Genomic DNA, 19318 nt, shown 5'->3' on the forward strand with positions numbered 1-19318 from the left:
AAATATAGTAGCTGCCGCTTGATTTATTTGTGTTCCGTAGCAAACTGTTTGTCAGTCCCTCTCTCCCTCGTATTCTCGCTTGTCACTCTCCCTCTCTCGCTCGCCTCTCTCGCTTCCTGTCACTCGTCTCTCGCTTTATTCAATAGAACTGTATAAATTGTGTTTCTAATTGTATAAAGCGAGAGAAATTGTATATACACATGCAAATACATATATTTTTGTCATATACAGTTATAATTATTAAATAGAAGCACTCCCCCGCCCAAGTCTCTTTTGCCTTTCTCTCTTTTTCGTTTTATGCAAATTTAAATTATATATAATTTCTCTCTTTCTCGTTTTATACAATTCGATTCAATTGTATATTCCCTGCCCAAGTCTCTTTTGCTTTTCTCTCTTTCACATTTTATACAAATTCAAATTGTATATAATCGTTCCATACACTTATAATTATACAATTTGTTTTATACACTTTGTTTTATACAATTCTCTGCCAAGACTCTTTCTCTTTCTCGTTTTATACACTTCGTTTTATACAATTCGCTTCAATTGTATATATATATATAGCGAATTATACATATATGTTTGTTATGAAGTGAAATTATACAAACTTTGCTATGACATACAAATATGAATTTTATGTTTGCTTTGTGTGAAAGTTATTTTTTTTTTGCCTTTCTCTTTTCTCGCTTTATACAATCACAAATTATACAAATTAGAACGTATAATTTCTGTTATATAAAGCGAGAGAGACATTTGATATACAAATATATTATTTCGATTCAACTGTATACAAGTTCAAATTTTATGCAGATATACAAACACAACCATATATATATATACACACACATAGTAATTACATATGTACAATTATCTAACCAATTTACATATATAATTGCTACACTTTTATACAAACGAATGCCTACTTGCGATATATAAAAATATGATATTCCATGATAAATATAAAATTTATCATGAAATATAATCATACAAACTATAGCGACTATAACTGGTAAGCCTATAACATGCAAATATAATAGAAATAAAATTCCGTTCAGTTACAAAAGAAGATTATTATACTAAAATATAAAATTGAGAAGAGTTTAATTTTTTTTTTTAATGTTTTGCGAAACCTAAAATTTTAATTTTATTTTGTCAAAACACAATAAGGTTGCGTATCCTCCACGTCACTCTCCCCTCATAAACTTATAATTCCCCGCCAATATTAGGTTTTTGCTCCAACTTATAAATCCGACGAGAACCTTCGTAAAATAATTCAAATTAGGCAACCACCGGAGTATGGAAGAATCGGAGACGAGTATGGAAGTGCGTAGCTTAACGGGTGAATCCATTGTTCTCTCCATTTTGCCGGACAAAACCATTCAACAACTTAAGCAACTCCTCAAGAAAACATTCCAACCGGCTTCAATTTCCCCAAATTTTCACCTCTTTCTCAAGGCAATTTCTTACTCCTCTCATCTCTTCCATTTATTCTACAAATTTTACGAATCTTGTGTTGCTGTTTGATAATTTCTGTCAATGATGCAGGCATGTTTTTTTTTCTTTCTTGAATCCTTATCTCGTTTGTTTTTCTCGTTTCATATTCATATTTTGTGGTGTGTTTCTTTAGTCGGGGTGTCAAAATTGGGTTTAGAGTGTAAGATGAGTGATCATTCAGTTGAGAGTGGGGAGTTTCTTGTACTTGTTCTCTATACAAAGAAAGACGGACAACAGAACAAGAAAACTGAGACACCTGCAACTTCATCTGTCCCAGTTGATGATATCTGTCTACTATGATGTAGGCGTGTTTTACTATTTTGTTTTCTTGAAAGTTATGGTATAACCCCAAACCACAGACACTCTTTCTTGAAACCTTGCCTCATTTGTTTTTCTCCTTTCATATTCATAGTTTGTGCTATTTTCTTGATTCAGGGTGTCAAATTAGGTTTAGAGAGTAAGATAAGTGACCATTCAGTTGGGAGTGGGGAATTTCTTGTGCTTGTTCCTTATACAAAGAAAGACAGACAACAGAACGAGAAAACTGAGACACCTGCAAGTTCATCTGTCCCAGTTGGTGGCTCAACTCTGAAAGAAGCCGAGACAGCATGGTCTGACATGATGGAAGACTTGTCTTACTTGAGCAGCATATCTAGGAACGAAAATCAGGACGAAGTTCTTTTGGATGAAACACGTTATAGAGATTCTGATGGACAAAATTGCAGTGTTCCGATGAATTTTTCTTCACAGGTTAAGCGGAAGAGAAGCATCAAGGATGATAAGATGGAAGGACATGCAGATGAGCTAGTCCTTAGCATACTAAAATCATCTTCCAATGACATGGATGACGAGAAAGCTAAGATATTTGTTCAGGTTTTAGCGTCTATAAATTGTTTTACTGACCCAGATTCAGGCAACTGTTTGTGGGAGGAAGCCAACAGAAACGACAATGTATCTGATCCATGTTCGAGTGGTAGTGATTTGTGCAGGTGTCCGTCGTGGTTGAGGAGAATAAGAAAAATATTTTCTTTTTTAAACATCTATTCAGCATTTTTACAACTTCAGAAGGGACAAGTTACCTGTTCCAGTCTGAAGGGAGCACTTGATCGTCTCTGTCTGTTTGGATTTCTGGCTGGTGTCACAGACATCGAGCAACTTTCCCTATTTTGTCCTAAGGTACTTTGTTAACTTCTGGCTAGTTTAACAGTTTTCATCCCCTATCTACTTTGATATATTTCAACATTTTTATCAATTAGTTTCACATACTTTTGTCACTCTCTGACTTTGAGCTGTGGCATCACTCATTCGTTTTTGACAACGGATAATTGTCGGAGGGCCTTGCAGAAGTGCCTCTGGATGATCACAAGTATGTCACAGGGAGCTTACAACTGGAAAGGAAGTACTGTAATAATAAAGTCTGAACAGTTACTCAAGTTGAACTTGTGAACTTAGGAGGACCACCATAGTCAACAGAGTTTTGTTTACTCTTTCCAGAGTAGGGGTTTCTCTTTCTGGAGAACACCAGTGGCGCTAAAAGATATCTCACTTACCCTAGTTATATTTTGTTTAAGTGAATATACGATTTGATCTCAGTATCCTTTCTAGGAATTTACAAGCTTTTATATTCTTAATTTCGCTTATGCTTCTAATCATTTATCCCATTCAGTTCTTTTTATGTATCACCATATCCAAATTTTGAGGGGTGTTAGGTTGTCGTTTTCCCCACAATCTTTTGAAGCTATATTCTTTCCCTCCTGAATTTGCTAAATATGTTGATATGTTAGTTAGAAATGGCTTTGTTGTCCCCCTTCTTGCTACCGTAATTCAATGTTGAGGTCTGACCAGACCACTTATCAGGACTATGAACTTGTTTTTTCAAGCACTTATGCCTTATTTTCTTTTAGGTTGTAAACATTGTTGATGATGATACCGTGGATAAAAATTTCAAGGATGGTATTATTGTTTTCAGAAACTCAACAACAAAGGGAGAACAGAGTGCAAGTATGTTTAGTTCATGTTTAGCTCTTTGATTTAGGAAATGGCTGCTTGAGCACTAAATAAGTCTGTTTTTCTCCTTTTCTGCTTAGCAGCTAAAAAAGGTGTAACCATATCAAATGTTCTCCGCTCAATGAAGAAAAGGGAGTATGCATTCCGAACAAGTCTTTTGAAGTTAGTCAAGTTGTTGAAGGTATGGTATTTCTCACTTTATCTTGGCATCCTCAAATGTTTGGAGATTTAAGCACATAAGACGCAGAATCGTAGTCATGAAACATTTTTCTTTATGCCTATGTTTTATCATGACAAGAATAATTTATGCTGTGTTGAGTATTAATCTTGTAAGTCCAACTACATTTTCCTGTTTATGGATGTGTTGGAATATCTAACTTGGTGTTTCAGACTACAGGACTCGTCTGATGACTTCATGACCAATTTAAAAGATGGGGTTTTCATCCTGTTCTTTCTTACTGTATGTAATCGTGTCAATTTTTGGTTGAACTTTATTTAATTTGTGTTTTTGCTAAAATCCTTCACTAGTGTATTAAGTTGCAGCTACCTTTCAAAGAAGGAACTTCTGAAGAAATATAATGTCTAGCAAGTAAAATTGTTTGGCACTTGTGATCTCAAGATTCTTTCTATTGAAAATTATTAGGTATTATATGGTGAGTAATATTCTGAAGTTCTGGGTTTAGCTTAATTTTATCGTCTGGAAGGTAGATGAAATAATTGAAACAAACATAAGCATATCTTTATAATGCTGCAATCTTAGTGCCCCTTTTTCTTAAATAAAATTAAAAGTAAAATATCAGAGGTGTCTAGTATCTCGACTAATCAACCAGGTAGCATGTCTGACCGACAAGCACAAGTTAGATAATCATGCACCAGAGGGCTTGTGCTCTAGCAAGTGTTTATTTGTATTTATTTTCTATTAAGTTGTTGATCCTTTCATATTCGTTGTTTATTTTGATTGTTCAATGTTATGAGGTCCTTCATAGTTTGACTGTTTTAGCCCCTTCTTTTTATCCGGGCTTGGAACCTGCTGGTCTTTCACATAAGCAGAGTTGAATGATATTGACCGTCTCATTGTGACAGTTTTTGTATGATTTAAATTATTAAATTACTAATTTTTTAATGCAGCGTCAAAATGGAAATGAGTTCTCTAAAATTTCCCTGGAAGATTTCATTACCTTTGTGAAGCAAGGTGGTATTGGTGCTACAGGCATTGAGACGAAACGAACAGGTTCTCATGCCTTTGAAGCACACTGTTGTGTAAGTCTTAAAACTGTGCATCAAGCCTTTTGTAATTGATGCTCTCTTAATCCATCATAACGTGCTACTACTATGCAAATCTTTCCACAAATCTTTTCTATTATTTTGGGTACATTTGCAGTTGTGAGAGTCTCCAGTTCACAACTTTCTCTGCATTTGTTTCTTTTACTTTTTAATTCTTCTTCACTAGAAGTGCTTGCATGAGCACTACAAATAACTTAATCTTTGTTTCATCAGAGGTCAATCAATCTTATGAAGGAATTGGTCGTTGTTAATATAGGCACATGAATGATGGGAACTTAGCAGAATGCATCTGCTCTTTTGTTCAAAATATCTTTCACCTTTTAAGATGTTAGCGGTAGATATCTTCTCTTGCTAGAACAAATTCCAATCTGGATATTTTAGTGACTGATATTTCTAGAAAGGGGATTTTTAATGAATTGGGCAGGTGAAGGATATAAAAAGGAACACTTGTAGTTGCCTGTTTCAGTGGTATAGCTAATAGCAGTGTCTTGAATGACCTTTTATCAGTGCAAAATTCCCTTGGTTATTGTGGTCCTTTTTTAGTAGATGACAAAGAATTGTAAATGGTTTAAGTTTAAGTCCTGAGAAGTTCTGCTATTTTGATAAGCTTTTGACATGCAGGATACAAATCCTATGACACCTTTGGAAATGGTGGAGCATCTGAGAAAGGGGATTGGATCTGATGGACAGGTTTTTACCTTGTTGCATTTTCTCTCACATTATTCTTCTCCCCCTCTTGGCAACTACAAATATTCCATTCCCTTTTCTTATGGACGAGTTATCCCAAGAGAGTGTTTCATTGCTATTCTGTCAGATAAAGTGGAAGCCCTCACTTCAGTGGATAACTTCAATTGTGAATGACTTCAATTTAGTTACTGTACGGTCAATTATTGCTCTAGAGCTAACCCACAGTTATCTACCATTATTTCTGTACCTGGTGCAGGTTGTTCATATTGAAAATATCACTGCCCGCAATGCCACCTATGTTGAGATCCCAAGTGTACTTTCAGAAAGCACAGTATTGGCATTGAAAAATATTGGAATTACCAGATTATACAGCCATCAGGTAATATGCTGGTTTATCTAATACAGTTTCCGTTTAAACAAAACTTTTATCCAAAACACTCTAAGCATTATACATCTGCAGGCTGAGTCTATCCAGGCTTCTCTTGCGGGAAAAGATGTTGTTGTAGCTACCTTGACATCCAGTGGGAAATCTCTTTGCTACAATGTGCCAGTTCTGGAAGTATTATCGCACAGTTTGTCAGCATGTGCTCTATACCTCTTCCCTACAAAGGTTCTTTGCTGTATACTTTCCAAGCTTAATTGTTGAACATTCAGCCTTTGGGAATGCTAGTCTAACAGAAGTCTTTTGCCTTTATATTTTCTGCATATGCTTGTTGGATAGGCTTTGCGTCTGCTAAAAAATGCCTCATTCCATTGTAGTCATTAGCACCACCGCGGCAGCTTCTACATTGTTTGCGTTGTTAATGCAGGCTTTGGCACAAGATCAACTAAGGTCTTTATTAAACATGACCAACGAGTTTAGTGCTGACCTCGGAATTGGTGTATATGATGGGGACACTTCTCAGATGGATAGGAAGTGGCTGCGTGATAATGCTAGACTGGTATTCAGTAAGTTTGATGTTTAGATAGGTTGAGATTTTTGTTCGGGTCCTTCCCTATGTTTGTCTATTTCCTATGTCTCCTTTCCCTTTTTCTTATGCAAGTACTGCAATTTCATCTGTTTTTTTTCAGTTGATCACAAATCCTGATATGTTGCATGTCTCAATCTTGCCATGTCATAGACAATTCAGTCGAATTTTATCAAATCTTAGGTAAATTTTCTTGATCATTTAGTCCTAGTTTTGTTTCACATTTCTACTGTGTGACGTTTCCTGGTCCATTCTTTTTCTTTGGTTGAGTGTCCCTGGAAATAATCTTTTCTTCTTTTTTCCTTTTAAGTCAAATTTTGACACTTTAGTCTCATTTGCTTGTCTCAGGTTTGTCGTTGTTGATGAAGCTCATTCGTATAAGGGGGCATTTGGATGTCATACTGCCCTTATTTTGAGGAGACTTCACCGACTTTGTTCTCATGGTACCTTTTCCCTTTTGTCTACTGCTGCCATGAGACCTCTTTATCTTTTTCTAGGTTTTGTTTTTGCCTTTTATGAAAAGTCGTCCTTTTATTGATTTCTCATGCAGTGTATGACAGTAATCCTTCATTTATATTTTCTACTGCAACTTCTGGAAATCCTGTGGAGCACTCAAAGGTATTCAATAGCATGCATAGTCTTGCTATAAATAACTTTTAGCTATTCTTGGTAGTGCTTACAGAGTTGCAGTTGTATCTGTATGGCTTACTTTATGACATGAGAAATGAAGAAGATTAGTGAAGAGAGATGTGGTACCACCAGCGTACACTCAAGAAAGGAATAGACTCGCCACCTTAAGGAATATACAGAAGGAGTGGAGAGTTAAAACTAGAAGAAACCTTCTTCTAAATAGCTAAGACTCACTTATAAAATTCAATAAAACTTTCTCCTACACGCCAGGAGGGTGGGTGGGTTGGTTAGATGGATCAACCCTTCATTTCTAGGCTAAGAATTAAAGGCAAAGCTCACCCAAGTCTACCAACATATTACAAGAGAGCTGCCTTAAAATTTGCTGTTTTATTATTAGAATATGTAATGTTATAGTAGCCGTATTTACTTGAATAGTAAAAAAGTCATTCAACTTTTGGTGGGCAATTTGGTCTTTCAACCTTTTCCTTTGGGGCTTTCAACTTATATTGCGTATCTAAAGCTGAAGACTATGATGAGCCTCGTAAACGCTTGCATGTTATAAACTTCAAATTGAGGGTTCTCATGTATATACTCTTTATCATTTCAGCCTAGTTAGTATTTGTTGATCATTTAAAAATCTCATCTCATCTATGTAGGAGCTCTCAAATCTACCAACAATAGAGTTGATTCAGAATGATGGTAGTCCATCTGGCTCAAAGCTTTTTGTGTTATGGAATCCTCCTCTGCGCCTGAAAAAGGTAGGTTTCTGATAAAGGCCTAAAGCTCGCGTGTATTCAATCAGAAGCTGTTTTGAGGTACTTTTATCTTGCAGATCTCAAAGAGAATTAAGACTGGCATTGATGATGGCTCTGTTGACAAGCATCTGATTGCTAGAAGATCAAGGTGAAAAGAGTTTGCTGCTTTATGTCCACTGAGAATTTTATATAGATCTCTGTTCCCTGAAAAAAATTTGATCCTCGCTTTTATCTAAATGCATATTGTAAAAGGCCTGTATCTTTTCTTCCCTACGAAGTGGATCATCCTTGCTGCATCAGGAAGGAAGCAAGTGCTGTTTCATTTCTCGATATACAAGAATATATACCAGGATTTATTATTCAAAGCGTGACCAATTTCTTAAGAATTTTGAAAGGGAAAAGAAGATGTAGGCTTAGGAGACAGCATATAACATGAGACTACCAATGACATGCCTATTTGGATGGAAGTGAATGAGTGGTTAAATACAAGGAAGATAACACTGTATCTATAAAGAATTTGAATGAGAAGATATTAGCTGAGTAAATTACGAGTCAAGTAGGCTATGTGGAGAGAAGAAATCTAGATATTACATTAAGCAATGAACTTATGAGAATTCTGAAGAAATTAGGGTAAAGCTTAGGACCTCAGTTCTTTTTTGAAATTAACACAAGCCCACTGTAAATAACGCTCCCAATGAGGATAACTAAAAGCTAGGCATACACAATATGCATTTGTCAAACATGAGGCAGGTTATACCCTCATGTCAGCAAATTTGTTTGGATGTTGTACACATATATGAGATCTTGATAACTTGTTGCTAGAGACTGGTTGTATTGTCTATTGTCACCATGCATTGGTAGGGTAGTAGCAGGATACTTTCTATAACTTATGGCGAATATCCTGTGTATGAAAAAATTTGTGATGAAGATACTGACTCCACCACTACTTTGGAATAAATGAATATCTGAACCTATAAAACTAGATCAAACTGGACAAGGCTATTGCATTAATTAGTAATGGCATTTGGTTTACTGACAAATATTCTGGAATAGTTTTTTATGAGATTTCTTACTGCTAAACATGTAAGAATAGCTATTGCCTTCATTGCCAAAAGATATTAAGTATTCAAATTAGCATTAGCAAACTTCTCTTCTGCCTTACTAAGAGGGCTGTGTTAGATTATTAGTTAGTGCCAGGTACCTCACAATAATCTTGCACCTTGACTTTTTCATATGTTCCTTATATCTCCCACTTTGTCCTTATTATGCTGTGATTCACTTCATCCTCCATTAGTTGGATGCTTGAGAATATGTTAGATTCTAGGAAGTTGGACCAAACAGTAATGCATTTACCTCATTGCCCCATGCATTTTCTTCCCTTTTTTCTTTCTTTTTTCATTATTTCATGATCTTGGAGAAGTGTCTTTTTATATAACAGCATTATGTCCGTTTCTGTCGCAGTCCCATTTTGGAGGTTTCTTGCCTTTTTGCAGAAATGATGCAGCATGGTCTTCGTTGTATTGCATTTTGTAAAACACGCAAACTTTGTGAGCTTGTCTTATGTTACACGTAAGTGAAATTTCATTATATAGTTAAATTGTTCATTCTCATTTATCTTCTATTAACAGTTTAGTATGCGGGAATATTTTGTTGTCCTAAGGCGTGAGATTCTTCAGGAAACAGCACCTCATTTAGTTGATACTATATGCGCTTACCGAGCTGGTTATATTGCTGAGGTTAGGATCTATAACTTGGTTAAGGACAGTTGTTTATCCTCTTTAGTTTTCATGTTGTTCTAAAATTGCTTACGGGACTGGCTTGTAAAATGAATTTAACTTTGTTTCGTTTTCATCCGTTTTAAAGCATTGTTAGTGGTATACTTAGTTAATATATTTATAAACCATTATCCTCTTCAGTTAATATATTTATTGATTCTCTTCATAAATATAAATAATTTGTCGCTAATGGTATACTTCAAACTATTTGCAAATTTGCCAAATGATTTCTGCCTCAGATTCTTGAAATGAATGAGTTGAAAGAGATTTATAATTTATTTTTTCTCATTAGACCTAAGAATCTACTCAGAGATAACTTTCTCAGGATACAACCTGTAGAAAAGTACTACACCTAATTCCAATAATATTGATTCATTTTATCAATTTAACACTTATTTCATGGAGTTAAAATTTATTCCAAGCTATACAATGTTAATTACAAGGTTCCCATGGCTTTGTTATACTCGTGTGGGTCCTGCGTGACTCGAGTTTGATAAAGTTGCATCCTTAAGCTCGAAATTAGTGTCCGAATTAATTATGGAAATTCACTGGGCCTTTTTTTTTAGAAAGAGGAAATTCACCGGGCTTCACAGATGACTTTCTACTATGCTCATTCCATGTTAAGTCATGTTACTACTCCTACATCTATTTTGTTGGCTCTATCAAATCAGTTGGTTGGCTACTTGAATTTTCACCTTGTTGGTGAGGGTTCAATTCCCCACCTTGTAATCCTCTCCCCCATTTCCCCTTTCCCCACTCCCAATTGAAAGAATAAAATATAAAATCTAATCTTCTGTCACCTTATTTTCTTTACCATATATGAAAATTTAATACTAGTTATAAAAGCTAATTTTCTCTTCGGAGTTTTTATTTGGCACTTGTGCTTATTGTTCTAAACACATAGATTAAATTATGCATACTGGCTAAAAGATAGTTTGACCTTTCTTTGTGGAGCAGGATCGAAGAAGAATTGAGCATGACTTTTTCAATGGTAATATATGCGGTATTGCTGCTACAAATGCTCTTGAATTGGGTATTGATGTTGGACATATTGATGCCACCCTACATCTAGGCTTTCCAGGCAGTATAGCTAGGTAGTACTTTTTTTTATGTCCCTCCGAAGGTTTACACTTTTATTTTGATACTGAGATTCTATATTTCTTCATCAAGTCTGTGGCAACAAGCAGGAAGGTCAGGCAGACGGGGAAATGCATCACTTGCTATTTATGTTGCCTTTGAAGGACCTTTGGATCAATATTTCATGAAATTCCCTCAGAAACTTTTCAGGGGCCCAATTGAATGTTGTCATATAGATGCAAGAAACCGGCAGGTTGTTTTGATTTCTTGGGTTTTCTTGACCTCACCCTGATTTTCAGTTTTAGTGATTGAGCCGTGTGTTTAGTAGGAAATTCACTTAACATTTGAAAAGCATATGACTGGCAGGTTCTTGAACAGCATCTGGCTGCTGCTGCTTTTGAATATCCATTGAGCTTGTCTGATGATGAGAAATACTTTGGCCCTGGCTTGGAGAGCATCATAATGGCACTTAAAAACAAGGGAATCCTGAGTACAGATATATCACGTAGTGCTACAGCTAGAATATGGAGCTACATTGGGTTGGAGGTATGATCCTTTAATTGTAGTATTGAACAGTAATGTGCTTGTGAGCTGGGTGTGATTAGCTTTCCTAAACCATTCTATGCTGTTACCAGAAGATGCCCTCAAGTGCCATTAGCATTCGAGCCATAGAAACTGAGCGGTACCAAGTGATTGACATTCAAAAGAATGAACTCCTGGAAGAAATTGAAGAAAGCAAGGCTTTTTTTCAGGTAAAGTAATAGCAACTATATTTAGAACGTTCTTGATTATTCCTATTGGCAGAAGGCGGAAGAACAAAATCATAAATAGGAAAAAAGAGAGGGAGAGAGAGATCATCATTGTGATGCTTATATTCATGTGTGTTATACATGTGGGTGTACATTAGTTTTCAAAAATACACGTGTGTATATTATTTTGGTGCAGCAGAACTCTACAGTTCTTGAGGTCATCTTTTGAAGTTACCTTTTCAAGTTAATCAATTCAGGCCCCAATTGTTTTACAGGTATATGAAGGGGCTAATTATATGAATCAGGGGAAAACGTATCTTGTGAAGGAGCTTGATGTGACAAACAGAATTGCTTGGTGCCAACGAGCGGACTTGAAATATTATACCAAAACACGTGACTACACTGATGTCGAAGTTACTGGTGCCAACTTTGTATGTCTCAAGTAGTGCTTTTCATTTTCCTGCATGTTTTTCAAGGATAGCCTCAGTCTTTCTTTTTAATAGCTCTTAACCCCTAGAAATTCATGATGGATGTTTTTTGGTCTCTGTCAAGTTAGGTGTCGTTTGGTCCATGGAATAAAGGATAACAATCCCGAGATAGAATTTGGGATTATTCAATCCCATGTTTGGTTGGACTATTGTTTTTGGTATAGGAAAAATCCCAGAATTAGTTATACCACAATTTTTGGTACTATTTTTCCACCAGACTCCATGTGGAATAATAATTTCGGGATTTAGCTATCACGGGATAAAAGAATCAAAAGCTTAAATGTCTTCTCCCAAAATATTAAGAAGGCCAAGGTTAACATTGGAAATAAAGTTTATCCAAGTTTATATATTTTAATTCATATACATGTTTTATATTATACTTTGTATATACCAGTTTTAATACAATGAACCAAACATCTATTGGAAATAGCGGATCCAAAATAAACCCACTATTGTCTAATCCTCGTATTATAATCCTGGTCTAACTTGTTTGTGAACCTAACACCCCTTACAGTTTGTGTAATCTCTACCACGTGTTAGAGCTCTACTGCCAAGTCTCTCTCCAGGAATTGGTGTGTAGATAGTTAAGGGTGTAATCGTTATCAAAAAATAGTTAAGGGTGTCATGTACATTATCCCAAATTAGTGACAGAAAAGAAGCTTCGTTTCTGTCCTCCAAAAGAATCTTTATGCTACTGTTGTTTCATCCTTGGCAATAAGGTGTGTTCAGTCTATGTGATGCAAAGTAGATGCGCACCTGACTAGTCATAAGAACCAAGTTCTTTGACTCTCTTATTAGCGGCTGATCATTCTTAAGAGTTGGATAATGCTGCCAGTTCTTATATTTTAACACTATGACTTGATCATGGCCATGTTTTGGGTAATACAGAGTGTTCTTGATCAAACTTTTCTGCATCTTCTTCCTTCCTCTTCAACTATTTCTCATGTGATTTTTGTTTCTCTATCACATATGTCCTGCTAGCCGTCTCATATTATGCGGAGCTAATTGATTCTTAGTCGAGGAAAACACTGGACTTGCAGTCTCATCATAAGTATTGTAGATATTTAATGAAGCATGGCCTTTTAATGTTTACTGCTTATAGGTAGATTTTCCTGCTTTCATCTGAAGAACTACTCGACTGCACTTTCCTGTCAACTGTCTAATCTTGAAACACAAATGCTTTATTGGTCTTATTTAAGAAAAAGAAAATTCTCATATTGCTTGTTGCATGCTACTTGAAGTCACTCTTTGTATACCAGGTCATTTATAAATTCAGCTGTTACATTCCAGTTAATGTTGGATTGACATGATACATATTTTACCACCATGTAGGCTTACCCAGCAAGGACTACTAGTCTGCAACTTCCAAGAACAACTGCCCAAGCACAAAGTTGCAGAGTAACGACCACGTGGTTTGGTTTCCGCAAAATATGGAAAAAGAGCAACCAAGTCTTTGACACTGTTGAACTTTCACTTCCTAATTACACATATGAAACCCAGGTGAATACCAGTTTGAACTGTTTCTGAAGTTCCTCTGTGTAATGTTTGTTCATCACTGTTTTAGTACTCTTTCTTCTTTGTAATTTTGTAGCTTTAATGCACATGTAGGCTGTCTGGATTCAAGTTCCTCAGACCATAAAGACAGCTGTAGAGACCTTAAATTATTCATTCCGAGGAGGCTTACATGCTGCTGGTCATGCTCTTCTTAATGTTGTTCCTATGTAAGTTTCAACCACATGAGTTTTGGATCTGGCTCAACATGTTCTTCTCTGTCTGAGTTAATATATTAAAACTGCTCTCTTATTGTCTCCTGAAACTTGTGCTGAAGGTACATAGTTTGCAATTCATCTGATTTAGCCTCAGAGTGTGTAAACCCTTATGATTCCCGCAATGTTCCAGAAAGAGTTCTGCTTTATGATCCACACCCTGGAGGGACTGGCATTTCAGCACAGGTGAACTATGTCTGCTTTTGATTCCTTTTCCATCATGATTTGATTTTACTTATATTATGGTACTCCCTCCATTTCAATTTGTTTGTCCTATTTTCTTTTTTAGCGTGTTTCAGAAGAATATCTCTTTTCTTTTTTAGCAACTTTTTAATTCCAATTTTTCACATGGCATGTTCAAGATCACAAGATTGAAGGACATTTCGGTACATTTAACATATCTTTAATTTAAGACCACAAGATTCAAAAGTCTTTGTTACTTTCTTAAGCTCTATGCGAAGTCAAAATAGGACAAACAAATTGAAACGGAGATTTTGCAAGCTAATTGGACAATTGTGCCATTTTCTAAAGATTCAAAGGAATACCAGGAAACTTGTGAAAAAGGGACCTGTATTTAGTTGGTTAGGCTTTAAAATAGATTGTGAAGTTCATTAGGATGTTATTTATTTAAGTAATGAATTAAGGAAATTTCGAATAATTAGATGAATGGCTTTCATTATATTTAACTATTAAGTTAGTCAGTGCTCCGCTGAAGAGCATGCAATGGCTTGTATAAGATGATGTGGTTGGAACTTGTAGTCAGGGAACCACTTAGACTGTCCAAAATATGTAAAGCATTTGAGAAACTGCTGTTGTCTGCAAGTGTAAGAGGTGGATTTTTCATCATAGAGAGTATTTACAAATATTTATAAAATAACCCACACTTGACCTGCATTTACTTAATTTGCTCAAATTCATCTTTTGCTAGAACATAAGAAATTTGGTCATTTGTTTATCATTTGGAAACTTTTGAAAACATTTAATTCATCTCATCCGTAGTCTCTTCAGCGACAATAAGAATAAAGTTTTTTAAAAAAGCAAATGAAACTGTTGATTGTTTTTATGGTTGAACATGATTAGCAAATGAACAAAGTAAATCTTAGGCTTGCTACTTGGTAAAGGGGATGTGGTATTAAAACCCAAAACAATGGCTGTTATTCAAGTGGAAATGCGAAGCAACTTTGTCTGTGATCTTAAACCATGGACAATAGTTATCTAATGCCTTATCGCATGAATTAGGACATGCAGTGTTGTCACAAACTTCTTTTGAGAAAAAGTACTATTTGATCTGGCAGATGCAGCATATATTCAGTGAGCTGCTGACTGCTGCTTTGGAACTTCTTGCATCATGTTGTTGCTCTGGTGATACCGGCTGTCCTAACTGTGTACAAGTTAGTACTTAATTGCCAGTTAGTTTATGTTATCGTTCTTCCTGTATATGAAATGATCAGAAAGTCATACTTCTCGAGTATTGCAGAATATTTCCTGTCACGAGTACAATGAGGTTTTGCACAAGGATGCTGCCATAATGATAATCAAGGTTTGACGATAGAAATTTGTTTAAAGTTAAAAGAAGCATTGGAACGTTGTTAAAAACCTGCTAATACAAAGCTTTGTTGTTCTTGCAGGGTGTAATAGAGGAAGAAGAATCCTACTTCAAGAGTATATCAGAGTTGTCTTAAGTGTTTGAAGTGGAGCTTTGCTTTCCTTGCTCTCTGTTTACAGTATACCGCCCTAATTCCAATATTAGGGATGGCTGCTGGTAGACAGTATGTTTAAATGTCAATTCTACATAATTTAAGATTTCAAGTTTGTGTCATCAGCGAGTAGTAGCCAACAACTAGGCAACACTAAAGTGGACCTTATTTGATTTAGATTTTGTAGGTAGGTACATCTTATGTTCAGTCGTTTCAAATTTTGAATTCGTCTCTACTGAATGCTAGAATGTTCCTGTTATAATTGTATGGGAAGTTTAAAAGCAAGTGGCCTATTGCATCTCTGCGCCACTCATATCAATTTCAGCTTCAATCTGGTAACATGATCAACTTTTTATTAAGTTGACACTTAAAAATGACTTACAAACTTATGAAGTTTAAACTAAAGTTATTAAATAGAACGTACAAGTTACACTGCCAAAACTCTCTTTTCATTGTTGTTAGTAGATATTTTACCTACTAACCATGGAGGGTTTAAGAGAAGGGGTTTAGGGAGGAGTATTTTGCCGGTACCCGGTAGCGATTTTCGGATGAGGCTGACAAAGATAATAGGATTCTTCTCCTACTTTTCTTTCAATTCTTCCTGTTCTTTTTATACAAATGTTTTTCAAAATTAGTGCAACTTTTTTCTTCTTCTTCTTCTATGTTGTAATATTTTCCAAATTAGTGTAGTGGTGGTGGAAGATGGAAGATGGAATGAGTGAAGAAGTATAAGGAGGAAAAAATATTTTTCCATTCAATATGCCAAAGCAAGATCGAGTTTTATTACGTATATTTAAAAGTGGTACAAGTTGAGGTATGGGTGATATTAATCTCAATCAATAGTACTACTACTATATTTTAAAAATGGTTATTTTAGGAAAAAAAAGAATAAAGGCAATCGCACTAATATTGGAAAAGCAAAAGAGGTGGGTGTAAGGGAGAGGGAGAATTATGGGTTGGGCTATAGCGTTGCACGGTGGAGCTGGTGACATACCCAAGGATATGCCGCCGGAGCTTCGTGAGCCAAGAGAAGCTTCTCTTCGCTATTGCTTACAGACGGCCGTCGATGCTCTCAAGGCCCAAAAATCCCCTTTGGACGTTGTTGAAATCGTGGTACTTGTCATTTCATAACCCGCATAGATTGTAGCTTTTCCTAATTCCTAGAGGATTTTCGCATCTGTTCAGTTTCTTATCTCTCTATATATTGTAGTTATATAAGCTGGTCTATTGATTTTGCATCTGTTCAATTTCTCATACGGATATCACTTGTTACATTCTTCCTACGCAATCATAACTATTTAACTTCTTGTTTTCTTATTACCTTGTTAGGATGTTACTTGACTATGTTTGATACTTAGGTTGAATAGCTTTTTATCTCTGGCTTATGAGAACAATTGACCACTCTAACTGTTTAATATTATTCAATAATAGATTATAGAAATATGATCTCTGTTTGATTCTCCAAAACTTCTCTAGTAATCAAAAACAGAAAACTGCAAATTTCTGAAAGTACTGACATGGGTTTGGTTGTGATGCTGAGCCTCTGAGATTGAGTAGAAGTTTTCACCTCTCGCTAGCATGCAGGATGATACTATTGTTAATTTTGATCTTGTTTTAAAAGTGCTCTTACTCCCTGCTTTAGTTTTTCTTATAAATACATACTTCAGTTCGTGCAAGGGGAAGTGTCTTACTGTATATGTGCGTGGGAATGGTACTAAGATACTTGGGTCCTCTGGGAGCCTTAAAACTTCTGGTTTCTGTATAATGAGTAGTTTACCTTTTACTGGTGTTATGATAGCTTTTTTTAACTGTCTTGGAAGTTGGATCAAGCAGGTGCGGGAACTAGAAAATAACCTATACTTTAATGCTGGTAGAGGGTCTGTCCTAACCAGCAATGGTACAGTAGAAATGGAAGCATGTATCATGGATGGGAATACGAAAAACTGTGGAGCTGTTTCTGGCTTAACCACTGTTGTCAATGCTATATCTCTGGCTAGGCTGGTCATGGAAAAAACTCCACATATATATCTTGCATTTGAGGGAGCCGAGGCATTTGCGAGGGAGCAGGTCTGTAAAAACTTTGTCATTGTCTTCTCTCTTATGGACATGCCTGAATGAAACGTTCAGAAAGTTATTGAAGTACTTAATGCTGATGAATGCATCTTGTATCCGGATTCAGGATGATGCAAAGACTTGACAGATTGACCTCTCTGTTAGCACTGTTCAGTTCCAGTTCTAATTTCTGATGGGCTGTTTATGGACTTCACCCAGTTTCTTTATGATATTCTGGTTTCATTAATGTGACCACTCAGGAATCGGTGACCAGTTCATTTGACACTTCTTATTAAGTTAACTTTCTCTGATAATATAACCCCCTAGTTTTATGATTGTATTACGTTCAGTTTCTTTTAAATCCTTTTTTACATAGAATATATTTGATGAATGGTGATGGTTCTGTTGTCAAGGGGGTTGAAACCACGGACTCAAGCCATTTTATCACACCACGGAATATCGAGAGACTAAAACAAGCAAAAGAGGCAAACAAAGTCCAGGTATACTACCCTATCTCTTTGTTGTTATATTTTTTTTGCAAGATAGCATGTTATGCCTTTGTCCTTGTTATTGATAGAAGTCCACTGTTCCTTATAGTACTTGTTTTTATCTAACCTTTTGATTGAGAATTTTTAAGAGCCTCAAGGGTTCTTTTTCAGAAAGCATCAATGGAAACATTATCCATTTGTACTTGGTCCTCTTTCTTGGCCTCCAAGTGAGTTTGCCTATGATGTCGTAAATGTAGTTATGTCTCTAACAGAGCTTTCTAGTTCTATTCCCTTCTTGGCAACTCAAGTCTCGTGATTCAAGACTCAATTCTTCTGTAATTCCTAACATCGAGAGGCTTTCTGCTTCGGTATTATTGGTAAATATCGCTGCTACCAATTTACAGGTTGATTATAATACACGGCCTATACCAAAAGATGACAAAACACCAGCTCCAAGTGGAGATAGCCAGCTAGGGACAGTTGGATGTGTAGCTGTTGACAGCTTTGGACATTTAGCTGCTGCTACATCTACTGGAGGACTAGTAAACAAGATGGTTGGAAGGATAGGAGATACTCCCGTTATTGGTGCAGGTACGTATGCAAACAAACTATGTGCAGTCTCTGCTACAGGCCAAGGTGAAGCTATAATCCGTGCCACTGTAGCAAGAGATGTGGCTGCTCTAATGGAGTATAAAGGGCTTTCTCTCAAGGAAGCAGCAGACTACGTTATAGAGCAATCTGCGCCAAAAGGAACCACTGGCCTGATTGCTGTATCAGCCACTGGAGAAGTTACCATGCCATTTAATACAACTGGAATGTTCAGAGCTTGTGCAACTGAAGATGGTCATACAGAGTTAGCAATTTGGTAACTATTCATTAGAATAGGTTAGTCTTTGTTGTATATTCTTGCTATTGCAAATCATTTAGAGTAAATTTACTAGAATATTTTCCTAATTCCTATTGTGTATGGTCTAAAATTAACTTCTAATCACACCAAGGAAATGTGACTTGAATCTCCTTGACATAAAAGAGGATTCTTTCTGTATAGTGTAAAGGAGGTTTAAAGAATTACTTGGATCATGAGTTTGGTATAGGATTCTTGTGTAGGGGTAAATGAGGTTAAAAGAATTACTTGGATCATAGGTTTAGAACTTCAGATAATCCCATCATTATCTAGTTCCCATAACTATAAACTCCACACAATAATTTCATTATAACTTATTTACATTACATCATAATAAAGTATTTTTTTTATTCTCTTGTTGCAAATATTTGTATTTGACTTTACATATGTGTAATGTAGTTATCTTTCATCTTTACATTATGAGTGCATAATGTAAGAGAGAGAAATGGTGCAAGTGTTCTCCTTTAACCTAACAATTTTGCTTTTAAACCTCTTCT

General features: G+C 35.9%; 2 protein-coding genes across 9 annotated transcripts; both read left to right on the plus strand.

Annotated features, from left to right (window-relative positions):
• Positions 1–1217: 1217 nt before the first annotated feature.
• Positions 1218–15696, plus strand: LOC101244477 (uncharacterized). 5 transcript variants are annotated; one of them, XR_011220112.1, is made up of 28 exons: positions 1218–1455; positions 1930–2670; positions 3399–3495; positions 3582–3682; positions 3899–3961; positions 4630–4761; positions 5407–5475; positions 5729–5851; positions 5933–6082; positions 6282–6413; positions 6544–6623; positions 6789–6883; positions 6991–7058; positions 7727–7828; positions 7903–7973; positions 9287–9394; positions 9486–9561; positions 10558–10694; positions 10771–10930; positions 11044–11223; positions 11313–11429; positions 11702–11857; positions 13247–13414; positions 13506–13635; positions 13743–13866; positions 14976–15071; positions 15158–15220; positions 15309–15696. XR_011220112.1 is itself a non-coding variant. In XM_019213061.3 (28 exons), the coding sequence occupies exons 1-28, from the start codon at positions 1297–1299 to the stop codon at positions 15360–15362; spliced, it is 3735 nt and encodes a 1244-aa protein (XP_019068606.1). In that variant the 5' UTR covers positions 1219–1296; the 3' UTR covers positions 15363–15696. The 5 variants fall into 5 exon arrangements, 4 of the variants coding, with proteins under 4 accessions (XP_019068606.1, XP_010318873.1, XP_019068607.1 ...); XM_019213061.3 differs by having other exon boundaries at positions 1219–1455; positions 13523–13635; XM_010320571.4 differs by having other exon boundaries at positions 1219–1455; positions 3585–3682; positions 13523–13635.
• On the plus strand, positions 15425–18946 carry LOC101261903 (isoaspartyl peptidase/L-asparaginase 1). 4 transcript variants are annotated; one of them, XM_026030098.2, is made up of 4 exons: positions 15425–15564; positions 17211–17444; positions 17843–17929; positions 18322–18946. In XM_026030098.2, the coding sequence occupies exons 2-4, from the start codon at positions 17286–17288 to the stop codon at positions 18784–18786; spliced, it is 711 nt and encodes a 236-aa protein (XP_025885883.1). In that variant the 5' UTR covers positions 15425–15564; positions 17211–17285; the 3' UTR covers positions 18787–18946. The 4 variants fall into 4 exon arrangements, with proteins under 4 accessions (XP_025885883.1, XP_004236074.1, XP_069151407.1 ...); XM_004236026.5 differs by lacking the exon at positions 15425–15564 and adding an exon at positions 15971–16490; XM_069295306.1 differs by lacking the exon at positions 15425–15564 and adding an exon at positions 16197–16487.
• Positions 18947–19318: the final 372 nt, after the last annotated feature.

This window comes from Solanum lycopersicum, chromosome 3 (genome assembly GCF_036512215.1).
Source record: "Solanum lycopersicum chromosome 3, SLM_r2.1".
In the NCBI taxonomy this organism is placed as follows: Eukaryota; Viridiplantae; Streptophyta; class Magnoliopsida; order Solanales; family Solanaceae; genus Solanum; species Solanum lycopersicum.

Bases quoted from the DNA above. Each gene is read 5' to 3' on its own strand.
- LOC101244477 (XM_019213061.3), top strand. From the start codon at position 1,297: ATGGAAGAATCGGAGACGAGTATGGAAGTGCGTAGCTTAACGGGTGAA. The intron at 1,456-1,929 runs GCAATTTCTTAC...TTCTTGATTCAG, and splicing joins ATTTTCACCTCTTTCTCAAG to GGTGTCAAATTAGGTTTAGA. The intron at 9,395-9,485 runs GTAAGTGAAATT...TGTTGTCCTAAG, and splicing joins GAGCTTGTCTTATGTTACAC to GCGTGAGATTCTTCAGGAAA.
- LOC101261903 (XM_019213064.3), top strand. From the start codon at position 16,956: ATGCAGGATGATACTATTGTTAATTTTGATCTTGTTTTAAAAGTGCTC. The intron at 17,445-17,842 runs GTCTGTAAAAAC...TCTGTTGTCAAG, and splicing joins AGGCATTTGCGAGGGAGCAG to GGGGTTGAAACCACGGACTC. The intron at 17,930-18,321 runs GTATACTACCCT...ACCAATTTACAG, and splicing joins AAGAGGCAAACAAAGTCCAG to GTTGATTATAATACACGGCC.